Below are 21,155 nucleotides of genomic sequence, written 5' to 3'. Positions count from 1 at the left end.
GGATGATTACATAAGTCTGTGAACCCTTCACTTGTTCTCAGTTTGTTTGATTGAGCGCTTGCATTGTGTGGCTGTATTAGGGACCCAGGTTTTGGAAGAGACCTTGACGTGGTACCTGGGCTTGTCCCATTTGGTCAGATGCGGTAACTAACTCTTCCAGTTTTCCTTTAATCTTAGCTGAGAGCTTGTAAGTGAGTGTTGGACTTCCTCTGTGTGTTGTATTAATTTGTTTTGTTATTTTCCCTATGGGCCTTGCACCCAGTCTTGTCTGGGGTTAACTGCCTGTGACTCTTTAGACAGCACAGCTTCCTAAGAGTGCTATTGAGCACCCAGGGCTGAGCATGTTGCAGGGTAATGGCATCTGTATCCAGTCCAGTCTGAGAGTGCAGTCCCCTTCCGTGTTTTGTATATGTCTAGGCTGATTACATAAGTCTGTGAACCCTTGACTTGTTCCCAGTTTGTTTGAGTTAGAGCTTTCATTTGTATGGCTGTGTTAGGAACCCAGGTTTTGGGAGAGACCTTGACGTGGTACCTGGGCTTGTCCCATTTGGCCAGAGGCAGTAACTAACTCTTCCAGTTCTGCTTTTAATTTGAGCTAAGAACTTGCAAGTGAGTACTGTACTTTCTCTGTGTGTTGTATTAACCTCATATCATTGTTTTCATACTTTTGTGCCCCCCCTTTGTTATATCTATTATCTATGTGTTATATTTCACATAGCAGCTATACAAGATGATAATAGATATCACCTAGTATACCAATGATGATGTTTCTCTAAGTGCTAATGGTGATGTCATTGGCATTTAAAAGATAAACAAGTGCCCGTTGCAGTGCACAAGGCCTGCATGCGTATACTAGGAGAGCCTTATTGATCAAAACATTTACTAGTGCGACTGCAAATTTGTCCCTTTAAAACATATTAAGTCAAATATGTAATTGTGGTTTTCATCCTTATAATCTGCACTGCACTTGTGGTATTGAGTATAAACAATGTTTTATAGGAGTATGTACTGATTTGGCACAAACACATTACAACATACTGTGCACAAGTAGATCACAGATAAACTGCATAAACAATTAGGGACAACACTGCTTTTGCTAATAAGAAAATAACGCCATGGGGAACCTAGACTCTTTTATAGAAATCTGTCTCACCCTATGATTTACACATTTTCCACTTGTGCAGAGGATGCATTGATGCTCTATACATTAAAAGGACATTAAACTTTAAATAAATGCTAGATAGAATGATGCATTCAAAGAAAAGGTTAGTCTGTCTGAGAATAATATGTAGATGTATTTTTTAAACTTTCATTAGCTGTTTAAATATTGACAAAATAAGGGTAAAGTTTTAGTGTCTATAAAACAATGGGAGCTGCCATGTTGTAACTTAGGTTACCGTCTCTGCTGTGGCCAATTAGGGACATTTATAAATAGGTCACTAGAGTGTGTAGCCAATGGATGTGTGGAATATAACAGTGTTCTGCACTTCCATTTCTAACAGGAACTGAAAAACTCACAATTTCAGAATGGAATTACAGGAAAGGGGGGGGGCAAAATAAATATCGAAAGTATATTGCAAAGTTTATATATATATACGATTTATCATTTTATATTACAATCTCAAAGTGTTTAATGTCCCTTTAAATAAAAGAAGACCACTTTATGATTGAGGTCTGTTGCTGTTGATTGTTTAATGCTAGTTTGGTTTCACTGAACTGTAATGCAGTGCAGAGTGCTAATGTATATCCTCTGTGTTTTATATTTACTTATAGTTTATGAAGAGCCAGAAGACCCGAACAACAGATCATTTTTCTCAGAAATCATTTCTTCAGTTTCAGATGTCAAATTTAGCCACAGCGGACGTTATATGCTCACAAGGGATTACCTCACTGTCAAAGTCTGGGATTTAAATATGGAAACGAAACCCGTTGAAATATACCAGGTAAAACAATACATAGTCTAATAACAAGGGTTTAATAGGCTATTATCAGTATTGAAGGGATATGAAACCCACATTTTTTTCTTTCATGATTCAGTTAGAGCAGAAATTTCAAGCAACTTTTTAACTTACTCATATTATCAAGTTTTCTTTGTACTCTTGGTAGGTATCTTTATTTGAAAAGCAGGAATGTAAGTTTAGGAGCGGGCCCATTTTTGGTTCAGGACCTGGGTAGTGCTTGCTGATTGGTGTCTAAATGTAGAAAAAAAAATTAATATAAGGGTTTCATATCCCTTTAAGTATCATAAATAAACTATATGAGTATATGAGTCAGTATTACATACGTTTGATTTCTGTGTCAGGTGATTAATTGGTTGTTAGGGTGAGCAAAGCTTTTTGTGTCAGGTAATTAATTGATTGTGTTAAAGGGACATCAATGTCAATCATTTAGTTATTAATTTATAAATTGTACACAGAATGCACTCTAACTTGAAACACTAACATTTTCAGAGTTAAAGGGACACTGAACCCAATATTTTTTCTTTTCTTATTCAGATAGAGCATGCAATTTTAAGCAACTTTCTAATTTACTCCTATTATCATTTTTTCTTCGTTCTCTTGCTATCTTTATTTGAAAAAGAAGACATCTAAGCTTTTTTTGTTTCAAAACTCTGGACAGCACTTTTTTTTTAAAATGTAATTATTTTATCGAGAGATTCTGATCAAGTACAACAGGCATATGTATACACTTTAGAATACATTTAATTCCATAACAACCTTGGAACAGTTTTACAGTAGAGATGATAAAAATAAATAGATAACAAGTATTTGGGCATAGGGGAAACATCTGCTCCTCTAAGACTAGCAAGTTATGCAGAAACGTAGGTAAAAGGGGATACAAATAATTCCAGTGTAAAATACATATATATACCTTGTATAATATAGGTTCTAATACAGATAATTTAAATAGTACCTGGTAAACAATAGCAAAAGAATACCAAAAGCTCTAATTTTCTGCCCCTTGTATCTAAGCCTCTCTTGGGCTTTAACTATCTAAATATGAGACATATAGGGTTTTTTTTAGCTAGAGATTGGGCTACTTTTGAACCCTTATTCTACATAGTGTACTAGTAATGGATCTATCTCACTAAATATAAAGCTTTTCAAAGTCAATTTAATGTATAATGCAGCATAATAAGTCAACCATGCTAACCAGACAGAAAAAAACTCAAAATAAGTAGTTGAAACCATTACTAATATTATAATTATACAGACCCAGCATATGTGTAATAATGTCCAGGAGTTTCTATATGTGCCAGCTACCAACAAACAGCATTTTTTTATCATAATAAACTGCAATCAAATAGTAAGTGACTATACAGTTTCAGACATTGGCCCCTATTTATCAAGCCATCAACTTACTTGCATTCGCCAGCACCAATACGCTCGCCTAAGATCACCTAACTTCGCTGCCGCAGACCTGAATACGTTCTCCAAACTTACCAAAAAAGCTGTCAAAAAGCCACGCACCAAGTATGGGGCGATGAGCAGCGGACTGTTGTTAACTAACAGTCATCGATCTCGCTGCTCTTCGGCTTTTTCCCAGCTTTATTGGTATACTGTCACTAAACACCCACACTATACTATACTGTTTTACCCCTATACCGCCGCTCACAGACCCCGCCGCAACTAAATAAAGTTATTAACCCTAAACCGCCACTCCTGGAGCCCACCGCCACCTACATTATGTTATTAACCCCTAATCTACCCCCCTTTACACCGCCGCCACCTTCATAACACTTATTTACCCCTAATCTGCCACCCCCTACACAGCCGCCACCTACATTATGTTATTAACCCCTAATCTGCCCCCCCTACACCGCCGCCACCTACATAACACTTATTAACCCCTAATTTGCCGTCCCCAACGTTGCCGCCACTATATTAAATTTATAAACCCCTAAACCTAAGTCTAACCCTAACACCCCCTAACTTAAATCTAATTTAAATAAATATAAATAAAATTACTATCATTAACTACATTATTCCTATAAAATAAACCCTAAGCTAGCTACAATATAACTAATAGTTACATTGTAGCTATCTTAGGGTTTATTTTTTATTTCAAAGCTAAGTTTGTATTTATTTTAACTAGGTAGAATAGTTATTAAATAGTTATTAACTATTTAATAACTACCTAGCTAAAATAAATACTAAAGTACCTGTAAAATAAAACCTAACCTAAGTTACAATAACACCTAACACTATACTACAATTAAATACAATTAAATAAATTACATACAATTAACTAAATTAAATACAATAACCTAAATTAAATTAAATTATCTAAAGTACAAAAACAAACAAACATTAAATTACAGAAAATAATTACAAATTACAGAAATTTAAACTAATTACACCTAATCTAATAGCCCTATCAAAATAAAAAAGCCCCCCCCCCCCCCAAAATAAAAAAAAAACTAGCCTAAACTAAACTACCAATAGCCTTTAAAAGGGCCTTTTGTGGGGCATTGCCCCAAAGTAATCAGCTCTTTTACCTGTAAAAAAAAATACACACAACCAACCCCCCAAAAAAAATACTAACTAAAAAAACCTAAGCTCCCCATTGCCCTGAAAAGGGCATTTGGATGGGCATTGCCCTTAAAAGGGCAGTTAGCTCTTTGGCAGCCCAAAGCCCTAAACTAAAAATAAAACCCACCCAATACACCCTTAAAAAAAACCTAACATTAACCCCCTGAAGATCAACTTACCGGGAGACGTCTTCATCCAAGCAGGGCAGAAGTGGTCCTCCAGACGGCAGAAGTCTTCATCCAGACGGCATCTTCTATCTTCATCCATCCGGCGCGGAGCGGGTCCATCTTCAAGACATCCGACGCGGAGCATCCTCTTCGGCCGATGACTACCCGACGAATGAAGGTTCCTTTAAGTGACGTCATCCAAGATGGCGTCCCTTAGATTCCGATTGGCTGATAGAATTCTATCAGCCAATCGGAAATTAAGGTAGAAAAAATCCTATTGGCTGATGCAATCAGCCAATAGGATTGACGTTCAATCCTATTGGCTGATTGCATCAGCCAAAAGGATTTTTTCTACCTTAATTCCGATTGGAATCTAAGGGACGCCATCTTGGATGACGTCACTTAAAGGAACCTTCATTCGTCGGGTAGTCGTCGGCCGAAGAGGATGCTCCGCATCGGATGTCTTAAAGATGGACCCGCTCCGCGCCGGATGGATGAAGATAGAAGATGCCATCTGGATGAAGACTTCTGCCGTCTAGAGGACTACTTCTGCCCGGCTTGGATGAAGACGTCGTTTTTTTAAGGGTGTATTGGGTGGGTTTTATTTTTAGTTGGGGGCGGCAGATTAGGGGTTAATAACATAATGTAGGTGGCGGCGGTGTAGGGGGGGCAGATTAGGGGTTAATAACATAATGTAGGTGGCGGCGGTATAGGGGGGGCAGATTAGGGGTTAATAACATAATGTAGGTGGCGGCGGTGTAGGGGGGGCAGATTAGGGGTTAATAACATAATGTAGGTGGCGGCGGTGTAGGGGGCGCAGATTAGGGGTTAATAACATAATGTAGGTGGCGGCGGTGTAGGAGGGGGCAGATTAGGGGTTAATAAGTTTAATGTAGGTGGCGGCGGTGGCGGTGGCGGGGCAGCAGATTAGGGGTGTTTAGACTCAGGGTATATGTTAGGGTGTTAGGTGTAAACGTAACTTTATTCTCCCATAGGAATCAATGGGATATCGGGCAGCAGCGAACATAAGCTTTCGCTGCTTTCAGACTCTCATTGATTCCTATGGCATCCGTCGCCTCCAGGGCGGCGGATTGAAAACCAGGTACGCTGGGCCGGAATAGTGCCGAGCGTACCTGGTAGAAATTTGTTAACTTGCAAAAGTAGTCAGATTGTGCCGAATTTGCATTCGGAACATCTGTAATGACATAAGCATCGATCTGTGTCGGACTTTGACCGGCGGATCGTATGTTACGTCACAAAATTCTACTTTTGCTGATCTGTAGGGTTTTGATAAATAAAGGGAATCAGGCTCGCCACAATTACACTGCGGAATTCCAGCGTATTTGCGGTTGACGGCTTGATAAATAGGCCCCATGGTCTTCATACATAAAGTCACCGTGAGAGCAAAAATATGGTGGGTGAGCATAGCTGTTATCATAAGGGTGTCCTTAAACACCAAATTTCACCTCACCTCGCAAAATATTTGTGGAACATAAAGCCTCATGGGGAGTGCTATTATAGAGAGGTGAAAAAATAATAGAAAATAAAAATTGTCCCCTTTGAGAGTTGTATTTTAGTTCCGACATTTAGGTCACAAGGCAATTTCCCACTTCTTGCAGAAGTAATATTTAGCCCACTCCAATCCGATCTCTCAGTTCAACCTGCTCTCCTCTCCTGAGTGGTATGGTTGCTGAAACAAGGAATGGTCCCTGAAACTTCAATCCAACCATGCACCACAGGTGCCCCAAGTCTAGGCTGCAGGCCAGGGAAAATCTGATTGGCTGACTGAATCAGCCAATCATATTCAAGTTCAATCGATTGCCTTATTTAATCAGCCAATCAGATTTTTCCTACCTTAATTCCGACTGGCTGAATCCTATCAGCCAATCGGAATTCTAGGGACGCCATCTTGGATGACGTAATTTAAAGGAACCGTCATTCATCGTCTAGTCGTCGGGGAAGAAGGATGTTCCGCGCCGGAGGTCTTGAAGATGGAGCCGCTCCTCGTTGGATGGATGAAGATAGAAGATGCCGCTTGGATGAAGATGTCTGCCGGTCTGGATGTCCTCTTCTGCCCGGATAGGATGAAGACTTCTGCCGCTCCGGATGTCCTCTTTTGGTCCATCGGTGCCCGGCTGGGTGAACAGGGGGGTAGTCTTAGGTTTATTTAAGGGGGGTTTGGGTTAGAGTAGGGGTATGTGGGTGGTGGGTTTTAATGTTGGGGGAGGGTTGTATTTTTTTAAAGGCAAAAGAGCTGATTACTTTGGGGCATGCCCCGCAAAAAGCCCTTTTAAGGGCTGGTAAAAGAGCTGGTTACTTTTTAATTTAGAATAGGGTAGGGACCTTTATTACTTTGGGGGGCTTTTTTATTTTATTAGGGGGCTTAGAGTAGGTGTAATTAGCCTAATATTCTTGTAATCTTTTTTTTATTTTTTGTAATTTAGTGTTTGTTTGTTTTTTGTAATTTAGTTTAGTTTATTTAATTGTATGTAATTGTATGTAATTAATTTAATTAATTTAATGATAGTGTAGTGTTAGGTTTAATTGTAACTTAGGTTAGGATTTATTTTACAGGTAATTTTGTTATTATTTTAACTAGATAGCTATTAAATAGTAAATAACTATTTAATAGCTATTGTACCTAGTTAAAATAAATACAAAGTTGCCTGTAAAATAAATATAAATCCTAAAATAGCTACAATATAATTATTCGTTATATTGTAGCTATATTAGGCTTTATTTTACAGGTAAGTATTTAGTTTTAAATAGGAATACTTTAGTTAATAATATTTAATTTATTTCGTTAGATTAAAATTATATTTAACTTAGGGGGGTGTTAGGGTTAGGGTTAGCTTTAGGGGTTAATACATTTATTAGAGTAGCGGCGAGGTCCGGTCGGCAGATTAGGGGTTAATACTTGAAGTTAGGTGGCGGCGATGTTAGGGAGGGCAGATTAGGGGTTAATACAATTTATTATAGTGTTTGTGAGGCGGGAGTGCGGCGGTTTAGGGGTTAATACATTTATTAGAGTAGCAGCGAGGTCCGGTTGGCAGATTAGGGGTTAATAAGTGTAGTTAGGTAGCGGCGACGTTGGGAGGGCAGATTAGGGGTTAATAAATATTATGTAGGTGTCGGCGTTGTTAGGGGCAGCAGATTAGGGGTTCATAGGGATAATGTAGGTGGCGGCGGTGTGCGGTCGGCAGATTAAGGGTTAAAAAATGTTATACTAGTGGCGGGGATGTGGGGGACTTCGGTTTGGGGTACATAGGTAGTTTATGGGTGTTAGTGTACTTTAGAGCACAGTAGTTAAGAGCTTTATAAACCGGCGTTAGCCCAGAAAGCTCTTAACTACTGACTTTTTTTTTTGCGGCTGGAGTCTTGTCGGTAGAGGGTCTACTGTTCACTTCAGCCAAGACTCTAAATACAGGCGTTAGGAAGATCCCATTGAAAAGATAGGATATGCAATTGGTGTAAGGGGATCTGCGGTATGGAAAAGTCGTGGCTTGAAAGTGAGCATTAGACCCTTTCCTGCCTGACTCTAAATACCAGCGGGCGGCCAAAAGCAGCGTTAGGACCCCTTAACGCTGCTTTTGACTGCTACCACAGAACTCTAAATCTAGGCGATTGTTCCTTTAAGCATGTTTGGTGCCCTATATCCTTTTAATAGGAGTGTTAAGTTTCCATTTATCCATGTTATGGTTATAAAGAGCTTATTATTTGTGAATGCCATAATGGAATATAAATCACTGCAGGTTCAATGTAATCACTCCAATTTGGTATATAAAATTTAGTAGTATAATAGAGTAGAATACAGGAGGACACTGCCTATCACTTCCTACCACTTCTTGGGCTCTGCTACCATAAGATTGCACAAGCACAACCAGTCGCAGGGCTTGCCAGTCATCCCAGACAAATGAGTCCAGGATGATTTTAAAGGGACATAAAACCCGTTTTTTTTTCTTTCATGATTCAAATAGAACATATCTTGTGCAATGCCTCCCCCTGCACATTCACAGCCAATCGGCCGCTAGTGGGGGTTTCAATCATCACGATCGTATCTGATCGGGATGATTGCAGTCCACCACTTCAGAGGTGGTGGACGGGTTAAGAAGCAGCAGCAATGATCGCTGCTTCTTAACTCCTGATTCTGAAAGACTTGAAAGTGATGCAGCATAGCTGTAAAAAGCTAACTAGAAAATATCACCTGAACATTTCTATGTAAAAAAGAAAGATATTTTACCTCAAAAGTCTCTCAGTAGCCACATCCCATTGTAAAGGACTTCTAAGCAGCAAATCAGTATGTCTGTCCCGGGACAGCTAAGGGATTGAGCCTTGTGCACTTTCATCTTATTTCCCTATTCAGTTTAAGGAAGTTTACTATGAAATCTCATGAGATCACAGTAAGAGTTCATGACCTCAGCACTGTTGATGCTGATTGGCTGCTGTTCATTTCTTAATTTATTTATTTGTTTTACTTGTAGCTGAGCAGCAGCTGAATATAACTTTTTACACAGCACTTACTCTGCTGAGCTGAGGAGATTGTGAGGTAAAATATTTTCCTTTTTTTACATAGAGATGCTCAGGTGATATTTTCCTGTCAGCTTTTTACAGTTATACTGCATCAGTTTCAAGGGATTTAGCATCTGAGTATTATGTCTCTTTAATAAATCGGCCCCAAATTCTCTTTCCTGCTTTCTTAAATACTACTTCCTTTTTTGTTCATGATACCTCTTTCCCATAATATTCAAGTCTTATCATTCTTTTCTTTCTAATGGGAAAGAGTCCACAGCCGCATTCATTACTTTTGGGAAATAAGAACCTGGCCACCAGGAGGAGGCAAAGACACCCCAGCCAAAGGCTTAAATACTCCTCCCACTTCCCTCATCCCCCAGTTATTATTTGCTTTTTGTCATAGGAGGTTGGCAGAGAAGTGTCAGAATTTGTTTTATCTCTTATGGTGGGTACTACTCATCGCAATGGGTCAGGAGTTTAAGTAGCCCTTTAAGCTTCTCAACTTGAGGGCCTGGCTGAATGTTAGAGTCCGGAGATGCAGGGGGAGCTTCCCTTTGTGACACCATCCCGACTCATATTAACAGCTCCTTAAGCAATCAGTGTTGACGACTTTCGCTGCCTGCTTTTTACACTCAAGTCCATGTCAGGAGCGAAGCTACTAACCTGTCACACTTGAAGGGCCATGTTCCTGTTCCACGGCATAGATTCTGGTAAGATCGTTTAATTTTTTATCATATAATGTTAACACAGAAGACAGGGTCACAGTGTGGCGCCTTTTATCTTTATAGAATCAAGGGTTAATATCTCCTTAGGGGGATAATTGAACAGGGGGGAATAATAAACGTATATGTTTATTTGATTTTATGATGCTTTATATGTGAGATGTTAGGCTCATAGGCTGTTATGGTAAATACAGGTTTCACTTTCACTTTGTGAGCCATGCAACTTACAAGCTTGGCACGCTTTCTCTCATAGCAGGGACAGTCCTGTATTGTGCACTATGTTATTCATTCCCTCTTTCCTGACCGGACTATCAGAGGAGTCATAAATCTCAGTACTGTCTGGGCCATAGGAGATGGAAACTGCCCCAGCCATTGGGGTATAAGGGTGCCGTTTTTTTTTATTAAGATGTTTTATTTCTCTAGTTCTCCGGTTATTGCACTAGCGATGGAGGATTCTTTTACTTTAGAGGGCACTCCCTCTATTCCTAAAGAGTAATTCCTGTTTATATAGTGAGGAGGCCCTAGTTCCCCCTCTCAATTATGTTCCATATGCCTTGAAAATGTGATAATATCAAACATGTTTGATACCATGGAGCTGTACACCTCTAAGGAGTTGTTGTCCAGTGAGGTGCATACCCTACATTGTTATCTCTATACACATTCAGTTTTCCCGTAGCATTGAGGATCCTCCATCTGGAGGGGGCCTTTTTTTTTTTCTCTTCAGACATTACTGGGCAGTTCAGACAGCGGTGTCTGGGGTCTTAATGCTTTACCTCACCCTGCTAAGCACAAGCGAAGGGTTACATAATGCACTCCTGCCCAGAGTACATCAAATAGATTTTGGTTTTAACTGATAGGGTTATCCGAGGATGAAGTTCTTTCTGAGACTTCAGAGTATAAACTTTCTGGGTCGGTGTCTGCTGCCTTTTAACCTCCAGCTGTGGAGGAACCAGACTTTAGTTTTAGGAATTTGTGCTTCTTCTAAAGGAAGTTTTTGGCGAATTCAGGGGTTCCAGAGGTCATATTGCCTGATGAACCTTTATTTCCTAAATTGAATTGAGTTTGAGGACAGGGTGGTGCCTTCCTTTCCCTGCTCCTGTTGTTCAGGGTATTCCACCTTGGACTGTACAGTTGACTGCGGGTGCGACTGTCCCTGAGTGTAGCCCCTTTCGTTACAGAATTGCGCGCCTTTGCGTGTTACTCAGACATGTTTTTTCAGTTATTCAATGACCCTATCCTTATCGGATACGGAAATACTCTGTCTGCTTTTCAAATGGCGCACCTCATTAGACATGTGGGGATGATGTAATCTCCTGATTACCCATGTATTGAGATCTTTTCCAGTTTTTTTTTAAGATCAGGGCTCCATTTGGCTGGTCCTGCGGTAGGCCTGTTTCTTTTGGGTTAACCTACGGGTTGCCTTGTATTTTATCTTCATCTGATAGGATGTCCTGTCTGTTTTTCTTCTTCCCCTCTGAGGGAGGATTTATGCGGCTTGACGGTTATGACCCGGATTGCAGGCTGGTCCTGTTTGGGTTCAGTTCTGTCTGGTAGCTGTTCAGACACGTGGCTCCACTCTGCTTGGCTGGTCCGGTAGAAGTGCCGAGTGCTCATGTTATCCTCTGTGTTTAACTAAGCATTCTAGAGGACCGGTGGGTCCGTGAGGCAGGAAGGATTGTCTCAGTCCTTATAGCCTTCAATTTGGATGACTGGGTCAGTGGAGTTCTGCTGCGTCTCTCTCTCTCTTGTGTTTGGGGTTGTCAGACCCTAGAGCTCCTTCCCATGTAGTGGAGGGTTGGTGGGCTTGCGCCCTCTTGCCGCCGATTTGGGCGGTTTAGCCTTTTTTCGTTTGAGGCCCTGGGAATTGTCCTTCCGGACTTAGTTTTCAGCAGCTAGTAGTTTATTGGGTAGTTAAGCTGCCTTGCGGATGGGTTGCAGAATGTGACCAGCTTCAGCTATTGCACATTGACTGTGTACTGTCTAGCTCTTTTTTATGAGACCTTTTGGTCTTCCTCTGTTGTCTTCATGTGAGTTAGGTCAACTTTTAGGGACCTGGGTTCCTCTCCGGGATATGGCCATTTCCTGTTAGGGGCACTGGGCGTGGTCTCCTTGGGATCTGCTCGGAGCTGGGGATGCTATGCGTCCTTTTCCCTCTATGATCCTCTGATTGTATGAAGGTTATGCGGAGACCAGCCTTTGCTCGAGTGATTTTGGCCTTGGGGTATCCCCTTGCTAGCTGTGCTGCGGCTGTTTGAGAGTCTATGATCTATAGTGTCGTTGTACAACTTTTAACGCCTTAGCTCCTTTGGAGCATTGGACTTTGGCAAGGGGTGGTCTCTTCCTTAGGTTTGGGACTTGCAAGTTAACTCGTTATCTGGGTTGATTTGGATATTACATTGATATCTCTATGTGGTCTGGTTTTTTATATAAGACGGGGTGTTAAGTTCTCGGATATTGTTTGTTTAAACAATTGGAGGCTCGGATCTGTTTTCTCCCTGGTGCTTCTGTTTGCTAAGGCTTCGTTCAGTGTTTTCCTTTGTGGAGTTGTTGCCGGACTTTTTGGCTCTAGAGCTGGTTCGGGGTTCCCCAGTTCCTTTGAACTTGGGCTATGTCCTCTTACTTGGACTAATTGACCTGGTCACGGTTGGCCAGGTTGTCTGTGTGCTTATGCTCATTGGGCTGGACTTACGCCTTTATGGTCGGTTTCCCTTGGTCAGCTTGCTGTGGTAAACTTATGGATTCACTGCTCTGCAGGTGAATGGGTTTGAAGTGTCTCTGCTGCAGCTATTGCACATTGGATGTGTGTTAGCAAGCTAATTTCCTTAGGGGGATTCCTTCTAAGTTCATCTACGTTGTAAATTGATCTCTCCTTTAGCCTGTGGCTTTGTGTCTTGTGGGCAGGTGCTCTGCCTTTTTGGTCCCATCCCTTTTCTTAGAGCGGGGGGTTTATTTTCCTTCTTATGGAGGTGTGGTCCTTTTTCTAGGGATTCTCTTTGATTTACGAGGTTGGAACTGAGAGTTAACCTTTCAGAGACGGGTGTTTTTCTCTGGGTTGTTACGTTCCATCTGGAGTCTTGCTGGCTCTGTGTCGAGACTATGGTGGGCCTTTTGTTAGATTCCTTTGGGCCTATGGCCTTGTCGTCTGTTTCTAAGGAGTCGTGTTGACACCCGTGCTCTGTTGGGATGGCTGTGGCCATTCTTCCGTTCGTTTTTGAGCTGGTATTGAGGTTCTTCTGTTCCCCTGTTTCAGACCTGCCGATGCTTGGGCTGGCCCGGCTGGAAGTGGGTTCTGAGATCTGTTGTCATCTTCAGGATCTAGGTTGGCATAGTAGCTAGCTCCCTGGGCTTGCAAGCTGAAGGTCCAGGGTTACCATACAACTTCGGGTTCTGGGTGTTACCTCTCTCTCTTGGGGGTGCAGTGGGCCTTGTTGAGGTTATGTGCTTCCCCTTTTGGAACCCTGTGTGTAAGTCTGGCGGCTTCGATTGCCTAGAGTATGCCCTCTGTCTGTGAGTTTTCTTTTGCAATCTGTTCTCTTGCTGGCCGCTTTTTACTTCTCAGCAAGTATTCTTCTGTGCCATCCTGATGATGGCTGCGTGTTCTTGTCTCAGGATTTTTCATCTGGGTCTGTTACACGTTCTTTTTTGTCTGAATACTTTAGTATTCTTAGTCCTGACGATGTGAGGACTCCGTCTTCAGTTGTCTTTCGATGCTTTGCACAATGTTGAGAGAAGGGTTTCTCTGCTTAGATGCCCGGTCCTAAACCTCTGGTTTCTGCTTGGTTTGGGCATAGCCTCCCCTTGTCTGTCAGGATCCATTTGGATCTTTGTGAGCTGGGCTCACTTTTGGGGGGTTTCCTTTTATGGATTTTGTGGTGACCTTTCGGTTTCCCCTTGGTTCTTCCTTGCCATATCCCTTGGGGAGTTTAGGCTGGTGTTCCCCTCTTTAGTGAGGGGTGAGCGGTGGGGGCCAACTGTTGGGCAACGGTGTCTCCTGGAGGACTGTTGAGTCCAATTTTGTGGTCTCTAGCTAGGCTTCTGGACTTTATGCTAGTCAGTGTCCTTGGGGTCTTTCCTTTTTAAAGTTTTCTCGGCTTCGGTCGAAACAGGGTTTTTGTTGGGTAGTGGTTTCAGGCTGGTGCTCTCAGAATGGGCTGCCTATTGTACCCTCCCATTTTGACATTCATTGTCCTCTTTAGCTTGGGTATGGTTTTCCCAAAAGTAATGAATGCGGCTGTGGACTCTTTCCCATTAGGAAGAAAAACATAAATTATGCTTACCTGATCATTTCATTTTCTTCCGTGGGAAAGAGTCCACAGCCCCCCGCACGTTTTTTTTATGTGGGGCGTCTTAGTTGTGTTCTTCTGGCACCTTTTCACCCTGATATTTCTTCTACTGTTCCTTTTTCCTCAGCAGAATGACTGGGGGATGAGGAAAGTGGGAGGAGTATTTAAGCCTTTGGCTGGGGTGTCTTTGCCTCCTCCTGGTGGCCAGGTTCTTATTTCCCAAAAGTAATGAATGCGGCTGTGGACCATGGAAGAAAATGAAATTATCAGGTAAGCATAATATAAGTTTTTTTTCCTTCTTAATACAAAGAGAGTCCACAGCTGCATTCATTACTTGTGGGAATATAGAACCTGGCCACCAGGAGGAGACAAAGACACCCCAACCAAAGGCTTAAATACCTCCCCCACTTCCCTCATCCCCCAGTCATTCTTTGCCTTTTGTCACAGAAGGTTGGCAGAGAAGTGTCAGAAGATTTCGGAGTAGTTCCTTAGGAAGGTTATCAGCCCTTTGAGATGGGACTGGAATTTTAAGTAGTCTTGTCAGCCTCTCAGGGAGAGCATTGACGAAAGTTAGAGCCTGGAGATGCAGGGAGAGTCTTCCTGCGAAACCATCCAGACTCATATTAACAGCTCCTTAAGCAATCAGCGTTGACGAGTTTCTCTGCCTGCTTTCTTCACTCAAGTCCATGTCAGAAGCACTGCTACAATCTCTCAAACTTGAAGCACCGTGTTACTGTTTCATGGCATAGATTCCGGTAAGATTGTTTCATTTTTTTACACATATTGCAAACGCTAGAAGACAGGGTTACAGTGTGGCTCCTTTTATCTATATGAAATCTCCTGAGGGGGATTATGAACAGTTGGGTTTAATCATATATGCTTTATTTAATTTTATGCTGCTTTTTTGTGTAAGATGTTTATGGGCTCATAGGCTGAGATAAAATATACACTTTTCATTTCACTTTCACTTTGAAGGTTGCGCAGCTTAAAAGCTTGGCGTGCTTTTTCTCATAGCAGGGACGGTCCTGCATTGCGCACCATGTCACCGGAATGGTCGAAGCTTCCATTTCCTTTCTCTTGACTGAGTTACTACCGGAGAGGATTTTTATCTCCGTTCTGTCTGGGTCATAGGAGGTGGTGAGTGCCCCAGCCATTGGGGGTATAAAGGTGCCACTTTTTTATTTAAAATAAAGTTCTTTTTTACTGTAGTCCTCTGCATATCGTACTTTAGCTATGGAGGATTCTGATTCATTAGAGGGTTCTGAAACAAATGTCCGGGTTTGGAGTCTGGTGAATTATGCAGTGACTGTTTGATCATGGCAGCGTAAGCACTAGGTCAGTGTCTCTGAGTCAGTCACTCTGCCAACGGAGCTGAGCCTCTGTGTGTCTGGTGCTGGTGAATTATGCAGCTCTACTCTAGCTAGGACTGTGTCTCTACTCTGAGTCAGCCTGCCCTGACCCCCGAGCTGCTGCGCTACATATCTGGTGAGTTATGTAACTGTCAGCACCAGCTGAACTGCTACTACAAGCAACAGTAGCCTGGTCACTTCACATAATTAATTACCTCTCTAAGCACAGCCTCTTCACAGCAGTGTCATCTTGGGGAAGGAGGAACTGTCCCAGTCAGAAGGATCCATCCATCATGCAATTGCAAATCAATTGCAATATTTGTTACCGGACTGGAAATCAGAAGGTCAGTTAGTTGCACTAAGGAACATTTTCTTACTGAATTTGCCCTTACCACTGCACTGTGTGAGTTTTTTTTTTTTTAAAATATATCTGGCACTGAGCAGTAGCATTGAGCACTCTGGCACTTATTTATTTGAATTCATTTTGTCCTTACCAGTGTGTGAATTATTTTAGGAGATTAAGCAGTGTTATGGTTTGATTTTATTTGACATGATCCTTCCAGTCCAGTAATTTATTTGCATGTTGTTGAAAATGCAAAAGCATGCTAAAAAAAAATGAAGGGGGGCTGAAGGGGCACTAATTTATCTGGCACTGAAGACAAGCAAGCCAGCCAGGAGGGATTTGCAATTTAAAAAAAAACACACAAAAAAAACTAAACTAGTTGTGTGATTTATTTTTTTTATTCCATAATAAATATACAATTTACTATACCCTGTCATATGCCTTCCAAACAGTTATGGTAAATCCACAAATGAATAGGTGTGTGTCTCAGACTGAGGCCCCTATTTATCAAGCCATCAACCGCAAATACGCTGGAATTCCGCAGCGTAATTGTGGTGAGCCTGATTCGCCTTATTTATCAAAGGCTACAGACCGGCAAAAGTAGAATTTTGTGACGTAACATACGATCCGCCAGTCTCAGTCCGACACAGAACGATGCTTACGTCACTACAGATGTTCCGAATGCAAATTCGGCACTATCTGACTACTTTTGCTAGTTATCAAATAACTACCAGGTACGCTCGGCACTATTCCGGCCCAGCATAGCTGGTTTTCAATCCGCCGCCCTAGAGGCGGCAGATGCCATAGGAATCAATGGGAGTCTGAAAGCAGCAAAGCTTATGTTCACTGCTGCCCGATATCCCATTTATTCATATGGGAGAATAAAAGTTATGTTTACACCTAACACCCTAACATGTACCTCGAGTCTAAACACCCCTAATCTGCCGCCCCCTACACCGCCGCCACCTGCATTATACTTATTAACCCCTAATCTGCCGCCCCGACACCGCCTCCACCTACATTATACTTATTAACCCCTAATCTGCCGCCCCCTACACCGCCGCAACCTACTTTATACTTATTAACCCCTAATCTGCCGCCCCTAACATCGCCGCCACCTACCTACATTTATTAACCCCTAATCTGTCGCCCCCAACGTCTCCACCACTATATTAAAGTTATTAACCCCTAAACCTAAGTCTAACCCTAACCCCCACTAATTTAAATATTATTTAAATAAATCTAAATAAAATTATTATCATTAACTAAATTATTCCTATTTAAAACTAAATACTTACCTGTAAAATAAACCCTAAGCTAGCTACAATATAACTAATAGTTACATTGTATCTAGCTTAGGGTTTATTTTTATTTTACAGGCAAGTTTGTATTTATTTTAACTAGGTACAATAGTTATTAAATAGTTATTAACTATTTAATAACTACCTAGCTAAAATAAATACAAAAGTACCTGTAAAATAAAACCTAACCTAAGTTACACTAACACCTAACACTACACTATAATTAAATAAATTAACTAAATTAACAACAATTAAATAAATTAAATTAACTAAAGTACAAAAAAAAACACTAAATTACAGAAAATAAAAAACAATTTACAGATATTTAAACTAATTACACCTAATCTAATAGCCCTATCAAAATAAAAAAAAGCCCCCCCCCCAAATAAAAAAAACCCTAGCCTAAACTAAACTACCAATAGCCCTTAAAAGGGCCTTTTGCGGGGCATTGCCCCAAAGTAATCAGCTCTTTTACCTGGAAAAAAAAATACAATACCCCATCCACAGTAAAACCCACCACCCACAAAACCTAAGCTCCCCATTGCCCTGAAAAGGGCATTTGGATGGGCATTGCCCTTAAAAGGGCAGTTAGCTCTTTTGCAGGCCCAAAGCCCTAACCTAAAAAATAAACCCACCCAATACACCCTTCCTCTTCCAATGTCGTCTTGCTGAATGAATATCACTTTAAGTGACGTCATCCAAGATGGCGTCCCTTCGATTCCGATTGGCTGATAGAATTCTATCAGCCAATCGGAATTAAGGTAGAAAAAATCCTATTGGCTGATGCAATTCTCTTCTGGTGAGAACGGCAGTATTGGCCCTTTTAAGAAAAGGTCTTGGAAGTTTAGTTTTGCTGGATCAATACTAAACCTGTAAAAGAAACTGCACTGCATCACCTGGGTTTTCAGCCGCAACTTTCATACTCATATAGCCTAGCGCCTTTGCTTTACTACTCTAACACGCAAATTCTCCGTGGGTGGTCTAAGGCATGATCGGTGCTTGTGCTGATTGGAAGCCGGTTCCTGCTCTCTGACATGTGAGTACAGATATACGTTTTGGTATTGGTCCTGATAATACACTAAGAGGACTCTCTGTCTATAGGAACACAGCGTCACTTACTATCACTGCTAGGACGGCCCTTCACAACCAGCTGTTCCTTCGCAAAAATTCTGGTGGATTGACATACAAGACTTTTAAAAACAGACTGCAATTTGGAATACGGCTTTCATACGAACACTACAGATTTCTTTTGGGTGCAATGCAATAGCCGTGTCCTACAGAGCCATATAGATTTTGCTGCACTTTTATTTCTTGTTTCTGTGAAAATTGTATTTGTGTATAATTTGTGATATTTTGCAATAGGTCGACCTATATTGATTGTGTAATAAATTACATATTTTTTTATATTTCAGCTATTGTGTAACCGGCATCTCACTCTGGCTATTAACATTACATATCATTTTTTGATTTTTTATTGGTAACATTCACTCATTTTACATTTTTATATATATATATATATATATATATATATATATATATTTTTTATATTATCTATATATATATTTATAACTGTGGATCATTCCTATGTCCACTTTTGTGGTTAATTTTCTGCGCTTGGGAGATATAGTTTTTTTTTTTTCTAAGTTTTGATTTTAAATTAGTTTTTTCATTGTTCTGAATTAACTATACTCTTTAGCTTTTTTTGAGCACTCCCTAGTATTTTTATTTATCTGATGCAATCAACCAATAGGATTGAACTTCAATCCTATTGGCTGATTCAATCAGCCAATAGGATTGAGCTCTCATTCTATTGGCTGATTGGAATTTTTTCTACCTTAATTCCGATTGGCTGATAGAATTCTATCAGCCAATCGGAATCGAAGCGACGCCATCTTGGATGACGTCACTTAAAGTGATATTCATTCAGCAAGAAGACGTCGTTGGAAGAGGATGCTCCGCGTCGGATGTCTTGAAGATGGACCTGCTAAGCGTCGGAAGGATAAAGATAGAAGATGCCGTCTGGATGAAGACTTCTGCCCATCTGGAGGACCACTTCTGCACGTCTGGAGGACCACTTCTGCCGGATTCGTTGAGGACATCTTTCCGCTTGGATGAAAACGTCTCCCGGTAAGTGAATCTTCATGGGGTTAGTGTTAGGATTTTTTTTAAGGGTGTATTGGGTGGGTTTATTTTTTAGGTTAGGGCTTTGGGCCTGCAAAAGAGCTAACTGCCCTTTTCAGGGCAATGGGGAGATTAGGTTTTTTAGTTAGTAATTTATTTGGGGGGTTGGTTGTGTGGGTGGTGGGTTTTACTGTTGGGGGGGTTGTTTGTATTTTTTTCCAGGTAAAAGAGCTGATTACTTTGGGGCAATACCCCGCAAAAGGCCCTTTTAAGGGCTATTGGTAGTTTAGTTTAGGCTAGTGTTTTGTTTTATTTTGTGGGGGCTTTTTTTTTACTTTGATAGGGCTATTAGATTAGGTGTAATTAGTTTAAATATCTGTAATTTGTTTTTTATTTTCTGTAATTTAGTGTTTGTTTTTTTTGTACTTTAGCTCATTTAATTTAATTTAATTGTTGTTAATTTAGTTAATTTATTTAATTATAGTGTAGTGTTAGGTGTAACTTAGGTTAAGTTTTATTTTATAGGTACTTTTGTATTTATTTTAGCTAGGTAGTTATTAAATAGTTAATAACTATTCTACCTAGTTAAAATAAATACAAACTTGCCTGTGAAATAAAAATAGACCCTAAGCTAGATACAATGTAACTATTAGTTATATTGTAGCTAGCTTAGGGTTTATTTTACAGGTAAGTATTTCGTTTTAAATAGGAATTATTTAGTTAATAATATTAATTTTTTATTTAGATTTATTTAAATAATATTTAGGTTAGGGGGTGTTAGTGTTAGGGTTAGACTTAGGTTTAGGGGTTAATACATTTAGAAAAGTGGCGGCGACTTTGGGGGCGGCAGATTATGGGTTAATAAATGTAATGTAGGTGGCACAAGGGAAGGGCGCGGCAGATTAGGGGTTAATAACATAATGTAGGTGTCGGTGGGCTCCGGGAGTGGCGGTTTAGGGGTTAATAAGTTTATTTTGTTGTGGTGGGCTCCAGGAGCAGCGGTTTAGGGGTTAATAAGTTTATTCAAGTTGTGGTGGGCTCCGGGAGTGGCGGTTTAGGGGTAAAACAGTGTAGTATAGTGGCGGTGTTTAGTGACAGTATACCAATAAAGCTGGGAAAAAGCCGAAGAGCAGCGAGATCGATGACTGTCAGTTAGCAACAGTCCGCTGCTCATCGCCCCGTACTTGGTGCACGGCTTTTTGACAGCTTTTTGGTAACTTTGGAGAGCGTATTCAGGTCCGCGGCAGCAATGTTAGCCGATCTAAGGCGAGCGTATTGGTGCCGTCGAATGCAAGTGAGTTGACAGCTTGATAAATAGGCCCCTGAGACTTTGTTTAGCATTCTATTTGGAACAGTAATTTCTTCTCATGTGATGAAGCATACTTTAAAAAAATAAATAAAATGAACAATAATAATAACAATAAATAAATAAACCACAGTGGTGGTTATGGGTAGGAGTGATGGAGTGTCACTAATATGGCACTGAATGTAGATGCCAGTTTGCCAGGAAGGATTTATTTTGCCATATTTAACTAGAACAGTTTGAATTTATTTATTTAAAAAAAATCTTCCATTATAGGAGACCAATAATGTGTCAAGTTTGTCATCTGTGTGGCAGTGATTTCTTCTCATGCTTACCATAAAAACAAAATCACATGGGGGGGGGGAGGGTGGATGGATGTCTATACTCTTGCATAGTGTATACTCTGCAAGACAAAATGTTGCTTCACTGTGTGTGACTGAAGAGTGTTCAGGTTTGGCCTGACTTAAAGGTGGCAACCCTAAGTATAAAGCTTCCTATATGTCTGCTTACTATACAGCTCTG

General features: G+C 40.8%; 1 protein-coding gene across 1 annotated transcript in view; it reads left to right on the top strand.

Annotated features, from left to right (window-relative positions):
- Positions 1–21,155, top strand: part of PPP2R2C (protein phosphatase 2 regulatory subunit Bgamma) — a 539,035-nt gene that overhangs the window by 484,529 nt on the left and 33,351 nt on the right. The window contains exon 7 of the mRNA XM_053704157.1: positions 1,774–1,943. Coding sequence (XP_053560132.1) covers positions 1,774–1,943 — 170 coding nt within the window. The remainder of the gene's footprint in view (positions 1–1,773; positions 1,944–21,155) is intronic.

Source organism: Bombina bombina, chromosome 2 (assembly GCF_027579735.1).
Source record: "Bombina bombina isolate aBomBom1 chromosome 2, aBomBom1.pri, whole genome shotgun sequence".
Lineage (NCBI taxonomy): Eukaryota > Metazoa > Chordata > Amphibia > Anura > Bombinatoridae > Bombina > Bombina bombina.
Note: the sequence above shows the minus strand (reverse complement) of the source record. Positions and strands in the feature narration are given on the sequence as shown.